The following is a 22,058-nucleotide window of genomic DNA, read 5'->3' on the forward strand; positions in this document are numbered from 1 at the left end:
TTCATTGATCAATTTCCTTGATAATATTAATTAAGGGTGTTGAATAATACTTTGAAACCTGCCAAGAGATTCAGAATCTGAGACCAAAACTGTATAAAATCCGCTATAAAATTAACGCAGCTATAGCTGGCTCAGAAAATGGGATTTCAATACCCTGTCTACAAATTCCAAGATTCTGAGGCTCTAGAATTTTCAAGGGACCAATGATTTGGCACCCCTTTTATTTTAAATAATTAACATGTGAATTTTTGTTTTCTTTTCCTTTACTTTGTGAGTTGTACATAGATTTTGATATATTGGGTTATTCCAGAAAAAATCCACACCCCCCCCGACGGATGGGGTCGTTTTTTAACCCCCCCTCTCACCTGGATTTCCTGAGGCACAAGACCCCCCCCTCCTGTCTGGATTTCCAAAACAAAAGACCCCCCCTCCCGCCTGGATTTCCGGAAACAAATATTGCTGGTAGGCTTAAATTTAATTTATTTTTAATAGAAAATACGCACAATCACGTCTAGAAGATGTTCTTTTTTAATTTCTAAAGCTTCGGCTAATATTAGAAACTCTATCGCATGGAACTAAAAAAAGAAAGGAGCAACAATGCGAAAAAGCGAAGGAGTTCATCCTTTGTGCCCAATGGACAACACCCATGGAATCTTAAAACTGCACGCAGAAAACACACTGGCTGCTTGTTCAACTGTGCTACGGACGATGGGATTTCAGAGAGGTTACCACTGTATATGTTGCAGGAGCCTGTCCAAGAACTTTCTCCTTCTGTTGCTTTAGCAATAACTTACCTTTCCAAACGGTTTTTTGGAGGTACAGATGGCTACAACAAGTTCCTCTCGAGTATTTTCAACGAAGAGGGAATGTTTGGACCAAAATTCTTTGAAATTATCTTCTTCAGCTAATAGCTCTGCATCCTTGCTTGTACAAGTAAAAAATTCTTCTGCCTGACGCAGTGGAATCCACGCTAAGAATGCATGCAATGGCGGACGTGAAATTACACAACGGTGGCGCGCTGGGTCTGGTACGAGTAGAAATGTGTCAGGCGTTTCAAACTCTTCGTTGCAACAATGTTGTGATGGCTCGTTCTTTACTATCTTGTAGTTCGCGTTTTCTGCTATAAAAGGACCTACGAAGAAACTTAGATTATCATTTATTTTAGGTGAGAAATATGTGAACAAAATATTTATTATTTTCAGGGTCTGAGAGCGCTGAAGTGTCACCGTACTAAACGTTCGAATCGCGTGAACTATCGGTCGAAATGACTCCTGCAGAAGACTTTCTTAAGTTCAACCCCCCCTCCCGCCTGGATTTCCAGAGTCTCTGACCCCCCCCTCCGGTGAGAATTTCCAGAATCCCATCCGTCGGGGAGGTGTGGATTTTTTCTGGAATAACCCATTTTATTTCTTGCTCGAGATATGTAAATCATTTTTATTTATTTATTTGTTTATTACATTGTAGCCATGAGCTTAGGATATGAGGGCTATAGAAATAAAACTATTATTATCATTATTATTATTATTACTATTACTATTAAAGTCATCCTTAGTCATGTTATAAATGGATCATATGCTGTTTTTTTTTCTTTTAAAACTATTTGTATCTAAATTTGTCATGATTTTAATAATATTGGTTACACATTTTAATTCATTAACTGCTAATATAATTAATGAAAATATTTAAAAGTATTTGTTTGCCCTTTCAGGGATTTGGTTCCTATTATTTCAACGCTGGAGTACAATGACTGGTTCACTAAACTTACCTGTGATTCATTTAAACTGGTATGTGACATTCTTTATGAACTTAAGTTATTTTGCTTTAGTGTAAAAAAAAATAGTGTTATAATGATGTATAAGTTTGGTGTATTGGTCAAGTGACAGGTAATCATAGGGGGCCCACACAATGTGTCTGTGTAGCCAATTGTTATTATATAGTAAATGCACTGGATTTACCGTTTGCTTCACCTACAGCGATATATCGCTAACTATGTATATAAATCAGTGATAAATAAATGTTGAATTACCTTATCTGTGGTATATAGTCGTCCTTTTACCTCAAAAGCGGTTTTTTGAGTGATTTTGAAGGAGTTTGAGTTCGCTGTTGACTGTTCCATATATAAGAAGGAGAAGGGAGGAATATATGGAACAGTCAACAGCAAACTCAAACTCCTTCAAAATCACTCAAAAAACCGCTTTTGAGGTAAAAGGACAATTATATACCACAGATAAGGTAATTCAACGTTTATTTATCTTTTATCATTTATTTATCCAACTATATACATAGTTAGCGATATATCGCTGTAGGTGAAGCAAACGGTAAATCCAGTGCATTTACTATATAATAACAATTGGCTACACAGACACATTGTGTGGGCCCCCTATGAGGTAATCTGCCTGTGATTGTTTTTAATTCATAAGGAAAAAATTGAGATTCTGCAACCTGACATTTTTGATTTTATGTCCACCTTAATATTTTTTTCTTTATTGCACACAAGGGATCAGAAGTCTGTGATGCAATTCTAAGAGTCATCAAAAAGTCATCCACAGTAGAAGAACTAGTCCTTGACAATGTCAGTTTTGGCAGGTAATTAACTTTTAAGTAATTATTAATCATTAATAGTTAAATGAATAAATTATTATTAACCCTTTCGTTGGCAAATGGACGAATTGGTCCGCTACTTACCCTTACCCGTTTAGGTATCCGTGGGGACCCCTCCTATGTCTTTTCATGGTCACTAAAGATTATTATAGGATGTCCAGTCACGTTTTTCCTTCGTTGTGTTCTTCGCTGGATGTTTTCGCTCGATTTGCACCGTTTCTTCGCCAAAAAATTCGCATCTTCGATTTGTATGCTATTTAAAAATGGCGTCGGCGTACATTCCATTCGATGAAGTGAAAGCAGCGATGTTTCTGGGGAAGTTTTTTCCCGATGTTTCGGATGAAAGTGAAGAAGGATATTTCAGACCACCATGAGAGTGAGAGTGTGGATGATATTTATGAGGAAAACAACATCCCTTCAAGCAATTCTGGGGAATCGAATGCTGAGAGTGATAGCAACGGCATGTGTTTTTCTGTTTGTTTGTCTTAGCACCAGATTCAAATGTCTTGAGTGATATTTTTTGCTTTACAGAAGCTCAGGGTTTCAAATAGTCATTCCCAGCGGTACATTGTGCTTTTACAAATTAAAGTTTTGTTATGATTTTTTTTATGTGGTGAGGAAGTTCAAATTTCTTGAAACCCGACCGCCAGGGACAAGATGGCCATAACTTTGGTTGTGATGATGATATTTAGATGAAATAAAAAGTTTCTGAATCCTCATATATCGTTCTTTATCCAAATGATATCATTATGGTCCCTTTGTAAAGATATGGTGGGTTATAAGAGTGAGACTAACAAACAACACATAAGGCAGATTTTTCATTCAAATTTTAATCAGCTCAAAATATTTATGTTAGCATCAATGGCCAATTAAATGTATTCTAAATGAAAGGATATGTTATCCTGAGTAAAATGATGTATAGTTTATGGGGGGGGGGGGGGGGGTAACATTATTTTAATGCTGAGGACTTACAGCCAGATTTTTAAACCGGGTTTGCGGGAAACAAATTGTTCCCCAGGAAACTGCCAACGAACGGGTTAATATCATACAAATACTACATATACATGTATATGCAAGAACAGTCAAATCTGTGACAATTATAAATATTATTATAGTTATTATATAGGATTATGATGAACAAAGTGAACTATAAAAATATTGATTCATTACAGCAAACCACAACTTATATAATAAATTATTATTATAAAAGAAGACATGTACAGTCAACAGTGCTTTCTGATGTTTATGTAATATTACTGGTTTCCTTCATGTACACTGTACCATGTATATGCAAGAACAGTCAAATCTGTGACAATTATAAATATTATTATAGTTATTATATAGGATTATGATGAACAAAGTGAACTATTCTAGGTAAAAAGTATAAATACATGTAATACACAGGATAAAACATTTAACAGCTTGAATGCAAGTAAATTAAATTCTCCCTCATGCTTGATACATTACTTCAATCAATGTACTATATTTATAAATACCTATTGAATGATCAATATGTACAGTGTACAGTGTACAGTGTACATGAAGGAAACCAGTAATATTACATAAACATCAGAGAGCACTGTTGACTGTACTTTTTATTATATAAGTTGTGGTTTGCTGTAATGAATCAATATTTTTATTAAAATACATATTTAACGTAAGTGGCATGCTGAAAAGTAGCAACCCACCTTTAAGGGCCACATGAGTTATTTCTTTTTTGTGTGTGTGAAGTAATCTTTAATTCTGCCATGAATAGACGGTATAGTTCTTGTTTCAGCTTGGGTCTTTGTGCTTCTATTTATTTTTTCATACCGTAAGTCTTGTTAAACTTGAAACATATGCATTAATTCCTTGCAGAGATTACTGTCAGAAACTTGCACTGGCTCTCACGTCAAACCCCAAAACATCCTTGCATTCGCTAAGTTTGAATGGCAACTCCATGGAAGATAGAGGTATGTCTTGCACCCTTTGAATGACTGTACAATGTATATAACTTCTTGTTACATTGTTTTACTCTATGCATGACCCTGTTTAAAATTCCAGCTCAATATCTAATGTACCTGTCTGGCCTTAAGCTTTGTAGTTTTGTTGTTGATCACTCACTTTGTAGCTAGTGAGACTTGATATTCTTCTTTGTGGTAACTTGTCTTTTTGTTTTGTTCTCAAGGTGCGGTGCATCTAGCTGGTATATTTAGTAAGCTTCCTCATGGTTTGGTGTCTCTTTCTTTGGCTGACAATGGAATCACATCAAAAGGTATGCATGGAGCCTTATAATATCAGTTTAAAATAGCCTTTGGCCTCTCAATTGTTGTCAGGCAAAGCTGATGCATGATCCCAAAACAAAAATAAATTAGCATGGTGAAACGAGTGCCTAATTTGTGGCTGGTCCAGCTATCATTTCTTCTAACTTCCATAACTTGGGCTCTGTAGAGAATTTGAACCTGCATTTTTGACACCAGCAATAACCTAGGCTATCCTAACGGGTTTCACAATCCCCAATAAACCTAACTTCAAACATGACAAAGTTGAAGAGTTTATCCGACAAAAGCCCTAATAAACATAACACAACAATGTACTAATGGACTAATTAATACAATCTAAAACGTGTATGACTCTGACTTGTAAAAAGGTTAAAAACAAAATGTTTATCAAAAAGCTTAGAAAATACGTTTCAGTCGAAAGTAAAAAATGACAAATAAAGAAAAGAAATGCTTAACCTATGGATCACAGTTTGCACATGCTACAGTGATGACGTGTAACAAATGATCACAACGTGAGAGAACAAATGACGTGAGTGAGCTAAAAATTTCTGGACTGTCATTATGTTCATTGCCCACATTTCGGTCTCGCTGAGAATACCAGGCCTCAAGGTAAAGTCTCCTGTGGTAATCATGCGCCTTGTTGGCATTGGTGGATTAGTCAAAATCTATACTATGGTCAAACTGGTGTTCATGGGTCGATGTGTGACAATGCTGTTATGGGGGTGGGGTCCATGGGGTTTCTGTGCAGTCTCCTTGAAAATTTTTGTTTGCAGCAGACTTGACAGGAAAGGCTGACTTAAGCTTGATGATAAAGTATTTACATACAATGCTTATGGTTTTAAAACATTCAAAATAAAATTATTTTAAATTATTATTTAATACTGTTGTAAAGTCATAAAAGATTGTAAATATTAAATAATTAACTATGTTCCTAATCCGCCATTTCAGGAGCCAGTTCACTTGGTCAGGCCTTAAAATCAAATAAGTACAACGAAAGCTCACTGCAGAGGTAAGCAGCACATGATATATACTTTACAATTAAGGTAGGCGTTAACCGACCTGTTGGATATACTAAACAATTAAAGTTAATTAATGCCAAAGTATTTTATCTAAATAACAACACAAACAACACACACAAGTTGGGCTATGACAAAAAAGTAGGACAACCTACAGTATACACTGCCCGGGACAGGCGGGATGGGTAAGTAACAATACATACACATCAAGAATGCACGACCTCAAGGAGAATATGATCCGTTACAAGATAGGTGCGGTCAAAATACGATCTAAAACTACAATCCATTAAACCTAATGAACTAAAATTAATTTGTTCTATTTTTTTTCTCAATAATTTGGTAATATTTTTCTTCCAGATTGGATCTTAGTAAAAACCCTTTCAAAGGAGACGGAGTTGCTGTAAGTTACCTTTTGATAAATAATTTTATTCTACGCACAGAAAATGTTGTGTTAAAAGATTGCAAGGGTGCTGCCTATAGAAAATTTGAGGGAGCCCATAAAGCAAAAGCTGACACATTAGGAGCCCAAGCTATGAAATGTTACATGTTGCAGCAAAAAATATAGGCACCCAGAGCAATAATTTATTACTTGAATGCATGCTCCAGACAAACCAATAAAATCTGTTTTTTTTTTTTCCAGGGTTTGTGTGATTTCCTAGCGAAGCCAAACATGCTGACCCATCTGGATCTGTCTGCAACTGAATGTCCACTTGACTTGGTAACTAGTTAATATGCATTTTAATCACACATAAGTTCATTTTCAGTGACACACATGCTACTGTATAAAGTCACTGACAGCAATGCTTTTTGGCAGTTACAGCACAATCATGCAGGTAGTGAAAGTATCGTACCATTTTGTGAACTGCCGAAACAAGTCACCTTTTCAGGAGATTCATGCTAGCTTTTGGTGCTATCTTTGTGCATCGATCAGCCCACGGTTCATGTAGTTTAGTTGACTCTGACCACCTACTCTACATTTTGGGTCATGTTACTAGGCAGTGTGGGTGAGTGTTATTGACAATCATTCACAAATAGGAAAGTTGCATGTACATCTACACCAAAAGCTTGGGCCTTTCATGACTTTAAGTTTTGTTGCTACAAACTTTCAAAAGTTTATTTCTACATGTACTTGATCATAAACAGTTGATCAAGCAACAATAACTATCTAGTAAATGGCCGTGCTTTTCATCAGTAACTAAAAGTGTTTATTTTTGCTTCTGCAGTTATTTGGTGCTCTAATTCGAGGCTGCGTTCAGCAGTTAGCTTCTATCAACCTTGCTGGAAACAGCTTTACCTCAAAGTAAGAGGACCATAAATGATTGTTTTAATATTATATAACAAATAGATTCCATTTTGCCGTGCGTCTGTACTCTGATAACGCACAGATGACGTCAAAATGTGTTGAGAACAAAGAAGTATGTGGCAAGTAGGGTGACTGATGTTCTCACCACGTTTTGACGTCCTCTGTGCGTTATCAGAGTACAGACCCATGGCAAAATGGAGATTGAGCAGTTTTACTTTTCTGCGAAAATTTGCCTGTGTTTGTTGGCTACTCGCAAAAACAGTTTGCAAAACTTTGTTGACCAGTCACTCTGGCTGGACTCTACACTCTGATCACGTGCGCTGGTCACACCACTCCTGCGTCTATACTCTAATCACACACTCCTCTAGACCAATCAAAACGCGAGTTTTACACTGTTCATTGTATAACACTACATATATATAGCATAATCATGAAAAAAGGTTTGAACCCAGGGCAGTAGACCTGTAGTTTAGTACCTGATAGGATTGTCCATGAGAGAGTTGTTTTGAAAGAGACTGTTGTTGGTCACATTGGCTGATGTTCTGAGTCATCCTTACAGTTTACATTGTTTTGTAGTTACCTGCCCTTTCCTATTTTCTTATTTCATGTGCTCACAGCATATTAAGTGTTTCTCATTTTCATATTTTACAGAAAAACTAAAGATGCAGTCGTTCCACCATCATTTCAACAGGTGAGTTTCCATATATAATAATTATTATCATCATGCCTTAGGCTGTGAAGCCTGCATCTAGTACATGTGGCTATGTTTTGTGCAAGTTTTTTTTGTTACCATTTTGTGAAGAAAGTTACAGGTAAAATAATGTAAACAGCTATAACAGATTGAAATAGATTTAACTTGGTTTGTGCAGTATGGATCATAACACCGTAAAAACGATTCATGCTATTGCACACATACAGTACAATGTTATGTGAGAAATGGGCAAATGGTCAAGCAGTGGAACAGTTGATGTTTTTCTCAATTTTATTTTTTTGTTTACTGCTGTTAGTTTTTCAGTAGTTCCCAAGCTCTAAAACTGTTAGATGTATCAGACTGTAAACTACATGCTGAAGCTGTCAGGTGAGAAGATTGTTCATCTTCCACACTTATAATTACTTAAACTGGCAGGGTTTTTTTTATTATGATAATCCATTTTTTTTTTTCACTTTATTCAGCTGAAGAGAATCCTGTAGATTCAGAAAATGTCCATACCCCCAGAGAAGGAATTTTTCCCAAGACCCGTCTACCCTTGTACCCTGTAGAAATTCCAATTTAGCTTCAAGCTTCATACTTTAACACTGTTGGCCCCACCCCCAGAGTTTCCAATCACTTTTTGTGTGGGGGAGAGAGATGGATATTTTCCAGAACTACATAATGACATGAGGGGTATGTATATACCTTGCAATTTGTTTTAGACCAGCAAAGTGAAATATTCAGATTAAAAATTAATGGTTCAAATCCAAGGAAGACTACATGTACTTGTATTTCATATCAAAATAGTGTCAGTGTAGTAAAATCTCATATCATTAGTCCTTGAACATGTGTGTACCTTTATGCAGTTTATAAGGTATTAGCTAACCCTAGCCTCCAAATTAGCTTCTGAGTTTAAGTTACAGACTGTAAGTGCTCATTCATGGTGAAAAATACTTTGTGGATATTAATAACAGGGCTGTCACTAAGATTTCAAGTTGCTGGTTAAATACAACAAGTAGGCGGGGAATCGAACAGCTACGAATTTCTTTTGGTTCTATTTTTCTTCTATTTTCCAATGAAAATAGCTGGGAGCCACGTTCTTAGTAACCGGGGGAAATCCCCGGCCCCCGCCTCTTATTGACAGCGCAGCCCTGAATAAATATAGTTAATTTTGATTGTTCTTATAGAGCAATCCTCAAAGGATTAACCGAGAACAATGTACTTAGTGATATTGAACTGAACATCAGCAACAATGAGGTGAGTTGGCTCTTGTACATTTAGCTGAATGTTTTAATTAATTTTGTTTGTCCATTGTTTTAGCACATGCTAATGTCCCAATGTAATTTTTATGTTATTGTAGCTTAGGGCTCCTGGAGCTAAGGCCATTGCTGAAAATATAGGCAAACTCAAAAGTGTGAGCAGATTGAATATTAGTGATAACGGTGAGTATCATTTTGATACATAATACATATGCAGTAAAGGAAACATGCTCGATCACTAACCTTTGACGCATTAGGCCTCAGCTGTATCAAGAGCATATACACCGTACTAAGAATGGAATTTTTTTATCATATACAATATAGAGTGATTGAATTGAATTCTCAAGCTACAGCCAATGTATTTTCTCCTAGTTTTAATAAGGGGAAAAATGGTATATTTGACCTTATATCTCTCCAGGAGATCACTTGTCAATCTAGACATGGAAATGAATGGAAAGATCTTTTTCTGTTCTTAAAAAATGTATCAGTCGTTGTAAATACTTCCACTTTATTACGTGTTTTTCTTTCTTTTGTAATTGTTGAAATTGTATTCTTGAATATTTAATAATCAATAAAAATTAACAACAACAAAAAAAATACTTCCAATTGCTGTTGATGTTACGAAATCAATTTACATTGCAACAAGGGAACTCAAAAACATGCATAAAATGAAATTTTAAAAGGTTAGTAAAAACCACCATTCACAAGTGTTATGGAAACATAATGGTTCCTCTTCTTATGTTAGGTTTTGAAGCGGATTTAGTCAAGATACTCGAGAAGATGTCTTCAAACAAGTCCGTGAAGTATTTGAACCTGGGGCAGAATACAAAAAATTCCAAGTAAGCAATGTATAATTAATTCAGTGTTTTTGAATGACTGTGTATAATGCATGAAAATACGGTGTTGTGACAAGCTGCGAGTGTTGAAGTCAAAGGCTAAATCAACATTCTCAAACTTTGCCCATGGAAGATTTTTTCCCTTTAAATGTTCTTTGTTTCTTGCAGAAGTTCAGCTGTCGTCATGGAAGCATTGGTTCAGCTAATATCACAGGAAAACTCGGTAAGACATTGCTAATTTAAAGCATTTTTGGACTTCCTTTGTCTTCCAGTTACAGCATGTTATTGCCCTTAAACACGGACCTGCACTATAAAAGGGATAGCTCCTCCCACCTTTGCCACACAGTCACCGCTTCAACGTCACATTAGGGATGGCGGACAAAGTGAGCAAGTAGGGAGGAAATGTTGTGGAATCGGTATTTCAAGAAATAAAGCCAAACGTGTCTTGAAAAAAATAACCCAAGCTGTTAAAAGAATATTTTGGACAAAATACACTGTATGTTGCAATTGAGCTGCAAAAACAAATTAGCAAATCCCTAGCTTTATTCACAAGGAAAATATGCATATGAATTTCAAATTTATTCCATCAATATTCTATTGTATTAGTAGTGCAATGTAAGTGGCTTTTGTACAGTAATGTAAATAATGTCAGTTATAATATTGTATAAAAAAAAGTTGGTAGTGAAGATACAGTGTTATTATTGTAAATAGTGTTTTTTTGTTAGTGCCATAGTATAGTACAGTATGCTTATATTGTAAGTACAGTTAGAACTGTAATAACGCTATTAGTGTAAATCAGTATTACAGTTTTTAGTATTGTATTAGTAGTGTTACATTATGCTAATAAAAAAAAAAGAGAAAAAAAAAAATATTCTATTGTATCTTGCCGCACAAACTCTGCTTTACAGCTAAGTGCCTACAATGAAATGACTGGCAGCTTGGCCAGGCCAAGGTTCCTTTTAGTGCAGGTCCGTGTTTAAGGAGGGTGTGCCTTGATCAAATGAAAGAATGTCTTATAATTTTATAGTTAGTAAGTAATTCTTTTGTATTTGTTTTTAGCATCTCGAGTCTGTTTCCTTAGCTGAGTCCAAACTAAAAGATGACATCATCCCACTACTGGATGCTCTTGGTACAAATGAAAGTTTGAAAGAACTTGACATTAGGTTAGAAAAATAATGTTTGCTTAAAATACATCACTAATGGGCTTGATATGATACAGTGTTTAAAGAACATGGAACTTGGTGGTCACCGGTGAAAGCCTCAATTAAGATCTACAAGGGTAGAAGCATGGAGATCTAGGCTAGGGTTTTCTTGGTCGTCTTGGCCTAGGGGGTTGGGAGTGGAGGAGATTCTAGTTCTTCCCTTCATAGCTGAAAGTGGGTGGGGTGAGATGATGACATCAGATGATCGATGTGGGATTACATGGCCTTCCTGGTCAACAGTTTATTGGCTAAAGCAGATATGGTTTTTGTTCACAAACATTAATTCATATTTCACTTTAACTTTTGGTGCCCTGTTCTGGTGATAGTATGATGATCTGTTTATTTTCCAGTGGAAATCATATGGGTGATGAAGGAGCACGTATTCTGGCCAAGGCTCTTCAGATCAACAGCAAACTTAGGTAAGCCATACTAACAGTGTCCATAGTACAGTTCATTGGGTTTTGCAGGGAAGAAGAAGGGAAATGGTTATTTTTCCATGGATCCCTAATCATTCCTGCTTCTAGACAATATCATATTTTTCCAAGTGAGATCATATCAAAACACACCTTCCAAAACAACTTGAATCATATCTTCCTTGATGTAAATTTTTTTCTTAAAAAGTGGTTGAAATCTTATCACTCAGAAGGGAACATATTAACAGAAAAGAGAGAAAAAGAAGTGAGATAGTTTTAATTACCTAAAATACCACATGTTTAAGTAATATTTTACATTGGCAGAAGTCGATCAGCATGAATTACAGTATGTAGCTTATTCAGTGCTATATTCTTAAGAGCAAACTTTCAATGTTGCTGTTGTTGTTGTTGTTGTTGTTGTTTGAGAAGTCTTTTACCAAAAGGTCTCGCTAGCAGCAGGCTACTAATAAGATTTAAGAAAAAGCTAGACGACACTTTTAAGTTTAGAAAACATGTTTCGACAGAACCACCTGTCATCATCAGTTACACTGTGAGAGTGAATTTGAAGTCTTTTATTATTTCAGAACGCTGAGCTGGGATAAGAATGGTACAACTTACAGAGGTTTTGCAGACATTACTGCTGCATTGAAGTGGTGAGTTAAACTAAGTTTATCGTAGAAATGAACATATATGCCGGCTTTTCTATGCAGTGTATTCAAAGGTTAACATTTTGAGATACTTAATTTGATGAAGCCTCGGAAAAAAGCCTTTTACAACTCTGAATAGCATACCGGTAACTACAGTCGAACCTCCCAAAAGTGAACAACCTTGGGACCAGAAAAAGTGTCCGCTCAAGAGGGGTGTTCACTTATGGGAGGTTGAAAATGTAATGTTTATGTGTAGCTGAGAACATGACCAAGTGTCCACGGATGAGAGGTGTCCAGCTATGGAAGGTGTTTGTTAGCAGAGGTTGGACTGTATTTAGAAAACAAAGGTGAAGACGACAGCGAGAAGAGAGGGGCTTTCTAGTTCTTGTTTCCACTGCCCAGATCTGGTGACAGGAAACAGGAAAATCAACTCTCAGTTTTATTCTTTTGTTGTGGGATTTACATTATTTTAACCATGGTTCAAAGGGCTTGTTCTACCATGTTACGTAGTACAGTCTCAGGATAAAAGAAAACAAATGAAAGGTGGAAGAAAGAAAGTTTTTAAACAAGATTATTTTTAGAAGTATACATAAAATGCAGACATTTCCAAGCACATATCCCCTGTGCCATCTGAGTTGAACCATTAGGAAACACAAATATTAGCTATATGAAGTGATAGAGAAGAGAAATGGGCAAACAAACAGGTGTCCAAATAAACAAAACCCGTAAGCATGAGATTAGTACAGTGTAGATAGTATTTAAGAAATCGGCACAGCTTTGTCAGCTTAGAAGACTTGTAAATGCAGAAGGTATAATCCTCTTAGAGAGTTTGGGGGTATACATTATGGATTGTATTATTTTATATCGCGGACCATGCTTTGATTTTTTTTCCTTTTTTGTTTTTTTGCAGTAACCACACTCTGTTATCCATGCCAATGCCACTACATGATGCTGCTCAATCACTCAAACCTCAAACAGAGCAACACCTAAGAGAGGCAAGTACATTTATACACAGTAGAACCCTGTGCTATCTCAAACTACATCAGGGAGAGTGGAAGTTACAAGATTGTTCAAGTTGCTTGTTTGAAGATGGATGTCTGTTTGTTTCAGATTGAGAAGTTGTTGCTTAGGAATCAGTCTCCTCACAAAGTTGTAACAGATCAGGCGTACAGGCTACAGCAGGGTCTCTTGCTGGCGTCCACCCAGCAACAGGTAAATTGTTGAAACAGCTCTACACAGTTCTGCACAGCTGGCGTTAGTGAATTGGCTGGTCCTGTACAGTCCACTAGCCTAAGCTCCAGTTCTTGGGGCTAAGGACGTTTGCTTTGGGCTAGTAAACGTAGCCAGTTGCTTGCATGCAATCTCCACAGGTTAGCACGTTTAAAGTAGATTTCGTGAAATCTGAATTTGCTGAACTCAAAATAGAAAGGGTTGTCGTGATATTGAATTGTATTTAAGGGGCTGAAAAGAATGGAAGGTAAAAAAGTATGCCATAACAATCATTGCAGGATTTCACGTTACCCTACTTAGCTTTCATCTCTTTGTATGAGGGTGTGTCGGGTACAGGTACTAGTCTTGTTACAAGTACTTTGCAGTATGGAGCCCTTTTCAGCTTTGTTCATAAGTGAGTCGTGAAGTTGTTTTTGTGCCTCTGCATTTCAAACGCTGCTCTCACACGAACAGGATCATTAGCTATTATACAGGTTTTACAGGCGAGGGTGCAGGTTACTGTACAGGTTATACAGGTTACTGGCTGTGATGCATCCTATGGTGCATCTTACTTTAAGCTTTACTTGGCTCTTCTTTGTCCCTAACCTTCAGATGGTGGACCGGCTGGTGGTTCAGTTACAGGACCTCATCAGTGACCTCCGACTCTCCAAGGACACAGATGTCAAGAACGAGATGAAGACAGCGAAAAATTACATACAGGATGCAGACAAGCTCAAACAGGTGCGCAAAATGTAGATTGCTGATAATAATACTGATGGCTAGACATAGACTGGAAAAAGTACCCTGTCCGTTGGTTGTTGTCGTTGTTGTTTTTTATTTTCGCCTTTTAACTTGCTGAAAATCCACTGCAGTTCTCGATTTTCAATACTTCTGTTTGCGTTCCTTTCCACTCACTCGTCTTAGCCTAGGATGGTCCATTAAAAAAGATAAACCTAACCTACTACTGGAAACTTTCACATATTATTAGTTCTACTCGTATTTAATTTGGTAGTAATGTATTGTACATGACCCCACAAGCTTTCACCTTCTATATGCATCGTGTATAAATAAAGGCTACCTACCTACCTATGTTCCGCCAATGATGTAGCGATTTTAGAAAGGAGATTTAACATTCGCTTGTAACATTCAGACATTGTTCAGAATTGATGGAAACCTTAAACTTATATATAAACTAGTAGTAATCAGAGACCAGGGGAGTGCGTTCGACGACATATACGACTTTTGACACAAATGTAAGCGTGACACGAGTCAAAACCTTGGCGAATGCGTGACTCTGCCCCTGCAAGAAACAAAAGAATATTTGGAAGCATTCCTGGCACCAAATATTTTCATATTTTTCTGAATGAAAGACACAAAGCAATTAACACGCAACTAGGATTGCGTTCTTGAAACGCGACAAGTAATTTGTCTCCCTTTCAAAGATTTCAATCACAACAACGACTTCAACAAGCAAACAAAGAAATAAACACGGAAGCTCGAAAGTTTCCGGTGATGCATGTGCAATTCTTTTCTCGGTTTTTGTGGTCTTAAAATTTGTACGATTGTTTTGACAGCTTCTGCTGAAGTTCCATCTTTGTACCAATGACAGTGATCTTGAGGCACGGTTTGCTGAGCTTGCTACTGAGTTTCATAAAGCAGCTGAAGATAAAATGAAGGTAAGAAGCCAGTACGTCTCTGTCAGCTGTTACAGATCGTGTTAGAAGGGGCCAAACATATAAATTATTTTTTACAGTAACTGTCAAATTTTCCGCTTGCTTATTGGTTCGTAGTTATTGTCTATAAGAGTACAGACAATCAAAATGACGTCAGATGTAACGCGCGCTTTTTGAAAAGAAAATAAAGCCAATTTCGCTCGTACTTTCCGTGTTATTGTAAAAAACAAATCGACGGCCGTTTTGTATTGTCTAAACTCTTACAGACATAGAATGGCGCCATAAAATGTTCAAAACTTGGCAGTGAAACCACGAGCCGCACTTCAGTTTTGAACATTTTATGCCGTCATTTTATGGTCTGTAAGAGTAAAGACAACAGAAAACTGCCGTCGATTTGTCGAGTAGTCAACGATGTACTCACTTAAACCTATTAATCATTTATTCTCAGAGTAACATGGACAAGATGGTTGAGTGTGTCAAAGAAGTCTGTCCTTACATCACATCTGCAGACGTAAGTCGCTCACATCATAGTTAGTGTTAAAAGAGCTTAGAGGCCACTTGTGCCAGATATATCAGTTCTGATTGCTTTCATGTAGCTAACGAAGAAACTGACATTTCTTTGGTGTCGTTAGGACGTGAAAAGCCGTCTTGAAGCAGTTGTACAGGGCAAGCCTCAGCTAAGTGAAACATTTGTGGAAGAACTCATTCTTACTCAAGCCGCTGCAGGAATCGCCAATAGGCTAAGGTGAGACTATAGCTAGCATTTGTTTGACGAGCAGGAAATCACCTTACACAGAGCCAGCAGATCAGAGACATTGACGGAAAATAGCACAATTCGTGCTTTGTGTGGCATTTATAAGCACGGAATTAGATAAATAACTGAGTTCATGATTAGATTCGCTCTAAGATTGTCACAAAAATGTGAAGTCTCTTTGTGATCTTCTCCAAACGCGAGCGGGAAGTACAGAACTAACCAACTCGTGGTTAGCATGACATTTTTTGACTGCAACGTGGGAAAATGTCATTCGCTCGGTCGTTCCATAGGTCAGTTGAAAAGCGATTTCAGAAATAAATTTGCCGTGCTGAATTTTGGGACAATAGTAGTAGATAGGGGAGGTTTGGGTCATTGCGGACTCCAACCAATCAGATTACCACGGGCTTCAGCAAATGCGAAAACAAACAAAAGCCAACTAAAACTGTTTTAGTGTTAATTAAATGCCCTCAACGCTAGTCGGTTTTTTATTATTATTATTATTATTTTTTTGTATCGGCGACGTTTGGCTGGGTTTCGTTACAAGCAAGTATACCCGTCATTTGACGAAAACAAACTGCTTTTCCGGTGGGGGTTTTCTGTAGAACTTGTCTAATAGAACCGGCTTACAGAACAAATGGGGCCCATTATATTTGCAACAATGTAAGTGATTTCCTCTAGATAGTGTGTCAGCAAGCGTTTATTGTCATTCTAGGAAAATCTACTTCGTTTACTATTCCAGTGTTAGAAGCACCTTTTTAGCTTCAGCTAATTACCTTTCACATCCTATACTTCCTATATTTGTAACGCCCTGAAGGATTTACCGTGTACTGATAACTAAGGTTTGACTAACTTCCATGTTGTTTCTTTGTAGCGAAGACAAACTTACTGTCGCTTCATTTATGGTGGATACGATCATGGAGGTGGTGATTCATCAACTGGAGAACTGTGTCAATAAACTGGTGAGTCTCGCTTGATTCCGACAAATTGTCTTGTTCTAGACCAGGAGACCCCAAGATTATTTGAAAACACGAACATGTTAATAAACAGGTTCAACAAAGATGAATAAATATGATCTGGCAAAACAGCATAATAAGCACAACTTGTTCCGAAGGAGACATTTGAAGTCGGCCTGTAGACTAGGGATGAAACAGTTTAACCTCATCTTTATTGGCCGTACAGCCGTTAAAATGGCATCTCGGTCTTTATGGTTACTTGGAACTTTATTTTTCTTTTCAGACTGAGTGAATCGTTAAGTATTTTGACGAGCTGTTAGATTTGTACAAGTCTTTACGGACAGAGTCCGTACAGATCGTAAAAAGGACAGTGAAAGCGAAAAAACGTGACAGTTTTGTTGTGACATGCGTGACGTGACATATGCACAATATCTGTTTCTCTCTGTACAGCTATTTCCATGTTAAACCGCAACGTTATTTTCGTTTTTCCAAACGGCAGAATTTCGGCCATAAGGTCAAACGAGGGTACTGTTTAGCGCCGTTCGGACCGTGAATTTCACGTGAAGATTTAAGCCAAAGAGCGTGTTTTTGAGCTGTGCCTCACCCATTGCCAGCGACAAAAGTTATCCAATGGACAAGCGAGAAATTTGACAGTTTGTAAAAAACGGAAGTATTTTATGAGAATTGTTTTTACTCCTCAACCTTCATTTATCCTTAATGATCCAAGAGAATGGAAATGATACGGGCAGGCAAAAGATATATTCAGCTTTGCCCTCTGTAAAGAGTCTGTTTTAATTCTGGGCACTAGTGACGAATTTCTAAATTTAGAGATAGTGGAATAATGAAAATAACGAAATCTTCGCACAAGCAAAAGTTCTGAACTGAAAATAATAATTAGTCAAGCAAAGATATTGAACGTGAAATTCAGGAAGTAATCAAAGATTCGCATATCAAAGAAACAGCAAATGTAGTAGGGACCTTGAGCAACGAGGAAGACGTCACCACCCAAAACGTAACCTAAAAGTTAAATTCGCGTTCTTTGAACTAAATTGCTATAATTCCAACTAATTTAATTTGCATAATGCGACCGACGTAACCAAGAACTCAATTCGTAGGGGCGGTTTTTAAGTTCAGAAAGAGAAAGCGAATCTACCCTCGTGTTTTTACGTTCTCCATAAAACCTTGAATTTGGTCATTTCACGTTGTTGTTTTGTAGAGGACGGCAAAGATGTCCCAAACAACGCACGTGAAGGGCCAGTGTTTTGCTAATTAAAACTGTTGTTTTCTGTTGCTACTTAAAGGCCCGTTTAAACGCCGAGGCTTTCAACATTTGAGCAACATTCGTTCAACAACGGATGTTGGGCAAATGTTGGACAATTGTTGAACGGAGTGTTCAAACGGCTTCAGCACTATTCAACGTTGAATGAAAGTTTAAAATTTGATTCAGCACGCTTTCAACAAGCTTTCACCATTTTTTTACGCTTTGGACAACGTTGAACGACCTGTTCAAACGCCCCCAACATTTGGATCAACAAAGTGTTGAACGCATGTTGAACCAAATGTTGAAACCGTTTAAAGGGGCCTTAAAGTGCTACTATGATCAAATTTTTACCTCTTGAATTTTAAGGTTTATCACATAGAATCCTAGGAAAGATTAAAAACGCCGTTTACCGTTTCTAAATATCTGCATTGGTTCCAGAGATATTCACGTTTGAAAAATGTGTAAAATATGTAAATGAGAGGACTGATGACGTCAAAGTATCAATTCAATATAACATCAAGTATATAAATAGAGCTATCTCAGTCAATTTACAGCAGAGACCATTGAAACCTGGCAGGCTAATAGTTCTAAAGGCAATACACCTACGGCTATAAAAAAAATTTGGTTCCCATGGCAACTCACTCTTTTCCAGTCCCCTCCAACCTGATTTCAATATATTTCAGCTTGAAAAACATTTAACAAGGCCACGAACTCGACCTAACAAATTTATACGCTTGCTGGATCATGCAGATGAGGCACCATTGGCAAATATCACAATAGAACGCCAAAGGTGGCCAGCAAAGCCTTAAGTATCAGGGAGGACTGGAACCCAGTATGTTGCCATGGTAACAAAACTGATAAGCTGATATTATGGAGTGCACCTATACTAGAACAATGTCAGTGCAAAGAATCAAGCATTTCTGATACAAATTGCCTGAGATATCTTTTTTCACAGTATTTAACCAAAATTCGGTTGAGTTTGTGACGTCATCACTTGGCTAATTTGCATATTTTAAAAACTTGAATATCTCTGGAACAAAAAGAGATATTTGAAAAATTAATAGAAAACAGCATTCTTCTTCACGTACAGACTACTTGTTTATGTTTTAAAATGGCTCAGATTAGAAAGACACGAATTTCGTCATAGTAGCACTTTAAGGTCCCTAATAGTTAAGTGAAAGCATAGGCTTTGAACAGCGAACAAGAAACCAAGACAGCGGAAGTAACGAACAGGAATTCAATGTTTTCAACTCGAATTCGCATTCAATGTGGCAGCACGGTGCCAAGCAATGATGGGTGATCGTTTTAAAGAACATCTTTATCTCTGAGTTAGAGATTTAGAATCGCGTTTACGGTAAACGGCAAACGTGAGATTCGCGTTTATTTTCTTCAAAAAATTGGCTCATGAATGGGAATAATGCTTAATTTTGGCTTTTGATGCTAACGCAAAACTACTCAATTTTACTGAGAAACTGAAAACAGCGAGAGGTGAATCAAGGATAAACATGGTCACGTGGTCATATCTACCGTTTGCCGTAAACCTGATTCTAAATTTCTCTCTTTGTCTGATATTTTTTGTACTGGCAAATTACGTTTCATTAACACAGCAGGAAATGTTTCTTATAATAATCAGCAAGTGCAATTCCTTTTGTGGTGTAGGATCTTCTTTTGAAAGACCATCGTAACAAGATGGAGGAGGCAGAGAGAGAAACTGAAAAGAGCGCAGACGAGGATGATGTGGCAGCGGTAAGACATCCCTTGTACATGCGCAAGTGACGAATGTCGTTCAATAATTTAAAGTTGTTCGAGAGACCGCGTTCGGTTTGGTCAGCACCTAGTAGCCAAATCACTGACCAAAAGCGCTCGGCTCTCGCAGCGAAAGTATATTGCTGTGAAGTATTTAACTTTCACGTAAGCAACATTCCGATTTCATTTTGTTCCCATTTTATGAAACGCCAGTGTTAATGGTCATGGCACCCTTACAAATAGAAGAAAACTCTGTGTGGTTGGGCAGAAGGACATGTTATTGGTGACTGGTTAGAGTTCGTTTCGGTTGTTTCTTCAACTACTTTGAGAAACTTTGGATAGTGCTTGATGAAGTACGTTTTTCGTCTGCGGCCCGGGCCCATTTCTCACTACCTCGTGTGAATCTGAAGAAAGCTCATTACTGTGTTACACCATCAAAATAAACAAATCAGTAGAATACAAAGTAACAAGAGCAAGCGATAGAAAAGTGAGCATCGTCTCTCTCTCTCTCAACAGCGAATCTTAGAGAACCTCATGGGAAGCGAAGGAAAAGCATCAGCTTTTCCATGGGGTCTCTCCTTGTCCCCTCACAATATTTTTCCTCTGTGTCATCTGAAACAGCTAATCAGAAATTACTGTAATAGGTCGTTTCCGAGTTGCTTTGAACCTCATTATGAAAGCGAGGCTAAGTGCAAAGCTTTTATTATGAAAATTAGTTTTCATTCTTATGAAAACAAAACTAATTTTCACATGAAAAGCTTTGCACCAAAACTCGCTTTCGTAATGAGGTTTAAAGCAACTCGAAAATGGCCTATTGCTTTCGAAAGCCATTCAGACAAATGTCGCTTTCTTTTCTCCTTCGAACATCTATTTATTCTTCGTTTCCAAGGTGGCGCGTAAAGCTCGTAACCGCCTCAGCTCTTCCCAGCTTGCGGTGCCCACGATGGACGCGGTAGACGCGGGTGGGAGGAGCCACAAGAGACGGCCCACGGTCAGCAGGCGTCCAACACACGGCAGAGTAACGGAAGAAGAAGGAGAAAAGGAAAAGGAGGACAAGGAAGAAGCTAAAGTCGCGAAACAAGATCAGGTCGACAGAAAGCCGGCTCCTCAGCTTGTCATTAAAACAGGTTAGCTATGATTACACAGAAAGGCAATGTCGCTGATGGTTTGTGAGAGTTGAAAAAGTCCTCACCGCTGCCACAAACCCAGTATTCGCAGCTTAAGCTGACCCCCCCCCCCCCCCCCCCCACTACTCTCTCCGAATATCTCCGTTCATTTGGCGCCTGTAAGGTATCTTTAATTCATTTGAACATTTTGTTTAAATCACCATTGCTAAGCGGTTTAAAAAATTGCGCAAATTATATGATATTTAAACTGGCCTGTGCAAAGTTTTTGTTCACAGGAAGCTAGTTGATAATGGTCGGTTTGCTGTAACTTGATACTTGTGGTTAGTTGTCTCAAGGCCCAGCCTCTGTCTTCGTATTGTTTCGTTAGACAACAAACTTGGCTCCACATTCCCTCTCTTGTCTCGGTGCGAACCAAGTGAGTCGATAACTCTCTCTGGGATTCTTTGGAAATGATGCAAAAACTCCTTTAGCGTGTCCGACATTGTGGCCTTTTTATTTCATCTTGCAAACGAAATACTTAATTTAACCTTCTGTAAAGAGATTATGAGAAGTTGCTACTGATTTTTTTTTTCAGACTTCGCTGCTATGGAAACCAAGCCATCAGAGCTGACGCATTTGGTTAAGGGCCGAGCTCGGCCCCCTCAAAAAAGGCGCCTACCCACCCGACCCTCTAACAGACCAGCTGTTGCCAATGGCTCTAGCAAAGACGAAGAAAACCAACAGGAGGATATCGAAGCGTTTTGGCACAACACAGTTGAAGCTGCGTGAGTATCGTTACAAACGTTTACCATTTATTAATTTCTAGTTTGCCCCCAAATGTAATTTACAGAATCTTAAAGAAATAAAGGAAAATGGCGAGGAAGCCCAAAGAAACCACGAGGCTTTTGTAGCATGCGTTTCCTCGACGTTTCCGAGTCTGGTCCTGTTCAAACTAGGTACCCGTGCTAGGACCCTGTGCCCGTGCACTGAGAAGGACGTTCAGACTCCTTTGTGTCCAAGGAGCAATCGTTTCCTAGTTCGTCAATTTAGCGCCCGCCATTTTGTTTAATGTATAGCAGGGAGGCATGAGGAAAAAGCTCGGGAACTCACAAATTCCTGTTCAGACC

General features: G+C 37.9%; 1 protein-coding gene across 12 annotated transcripts in view; it reads left to right on the top strand.

The window, feature by feature from the left end:
- LOC146480269 (F-actin-uncapping protein LRRC16A-like) overlaps positions 1-22,058 on the top strand; it is a 66,160-nt gene that overhangs the window by 8,747 nt on the left and 35,355 nt on the right. For all 12 annotated transcript variants that reach the window (XM_085109424.1, XM_085109412.1, XM_085109416.1 and 9 more), the window contains 27 exons: positions 1,709-1,784; positions 2,498-2,586; positions 4,459-4,553; positions 4,769-4,855; positions 5,811-5,871; positions 6,236-6,278; positions 6,519-6,596; positions 7,102-7,178; positions 7,833-7,872; positions 8,189-8,259; positions 9,060-9,129; positions 9,233-9,314; positions 9,877-9,970; positions 10,136-10,190; positions 11,027-11,130; positions 11,520-11,588; positions 12,167-12,235; positions 13,140-13,224; positions 13,340-13,441; positions 14,051-14,179; positions 15,013-15,114; positions 15,560-15,622; positions 15,744-15,856; positions 16,737-16,824; positions 19,739-19,825; positions 20,715-20,952; positions 21,527-21,716. In XM_085109424.1, coding sequence (XP_084965550.1) covers positions 1,709-1,784; positions 2,498-2,586; positions 4,459-4,553; positions 4,769-4,855; positions 5,811-5,871; positions 6,236-6,278; positions 6,519-6,596; positions 7,102-7,178; positions 7,833-7,872; positions 8,189-8,259; positions 9,060-9,129; positions 9,233-9,314; positions 9,877-9,970; positions 10,136-10,190; positions 11,027-11,130; positions 11,520-11,588; positions 12,167-12,235; positions 13,140-13,224; positions 13,340-13,441; positions 14,051-14,179; positions 15,013-15,114; positions 15,560-15,622; positions 15,744-15,856; positions 16,737-16,824; positions 19,739-19,825; positions 20,715-20,952; positions 21,527-21,716 — 2,457 coding nt within the window. The remainder of the gene's footprint in view (positions 1-1,708; positions 1,785-2,497; positions 2,587-4,458; positions 4,554-4,768; positions 4,856-5,810; positions 5,872-6,235; positions 6,279-6,518; positions 6,597-7,101; positions 7,179-7,832; positions 7,873-8,188; positions 8,260-9,059; positions 9,130-9,232; positions 9,315-9,876; positions 9,971-10,135; positions 10,191-11,026; positions 11,131-11,519; positions 11,589-12,166; positions 12,236-13,139; positions 13,225-13,339; positions 13,442-14,050; positions 14,180-15,012; positions 15,115-15,559; positions 15,623-15,743; positions 15,857-16,736; positions 16,825-19,738; positions 19,826-20,714; positions 20,953-21,526; positions 21,717-22,058) is intronic.

This window comes from Pavona decussata, unplaced genomic scaffold, assembly GCF_977016875.1.
Source record: "Pavona decussata unplaced genomic scaffold, jaPavDecu1.1 SCAFFOLD_53, whole genome shotgun sequence".
Classification (NCBI taxonomy): Eukaryota; Metazoa; Cnidaria; class Anthozoa; order Scleractinia; family Agariciidae; genus Pavona; species Pavona decussata.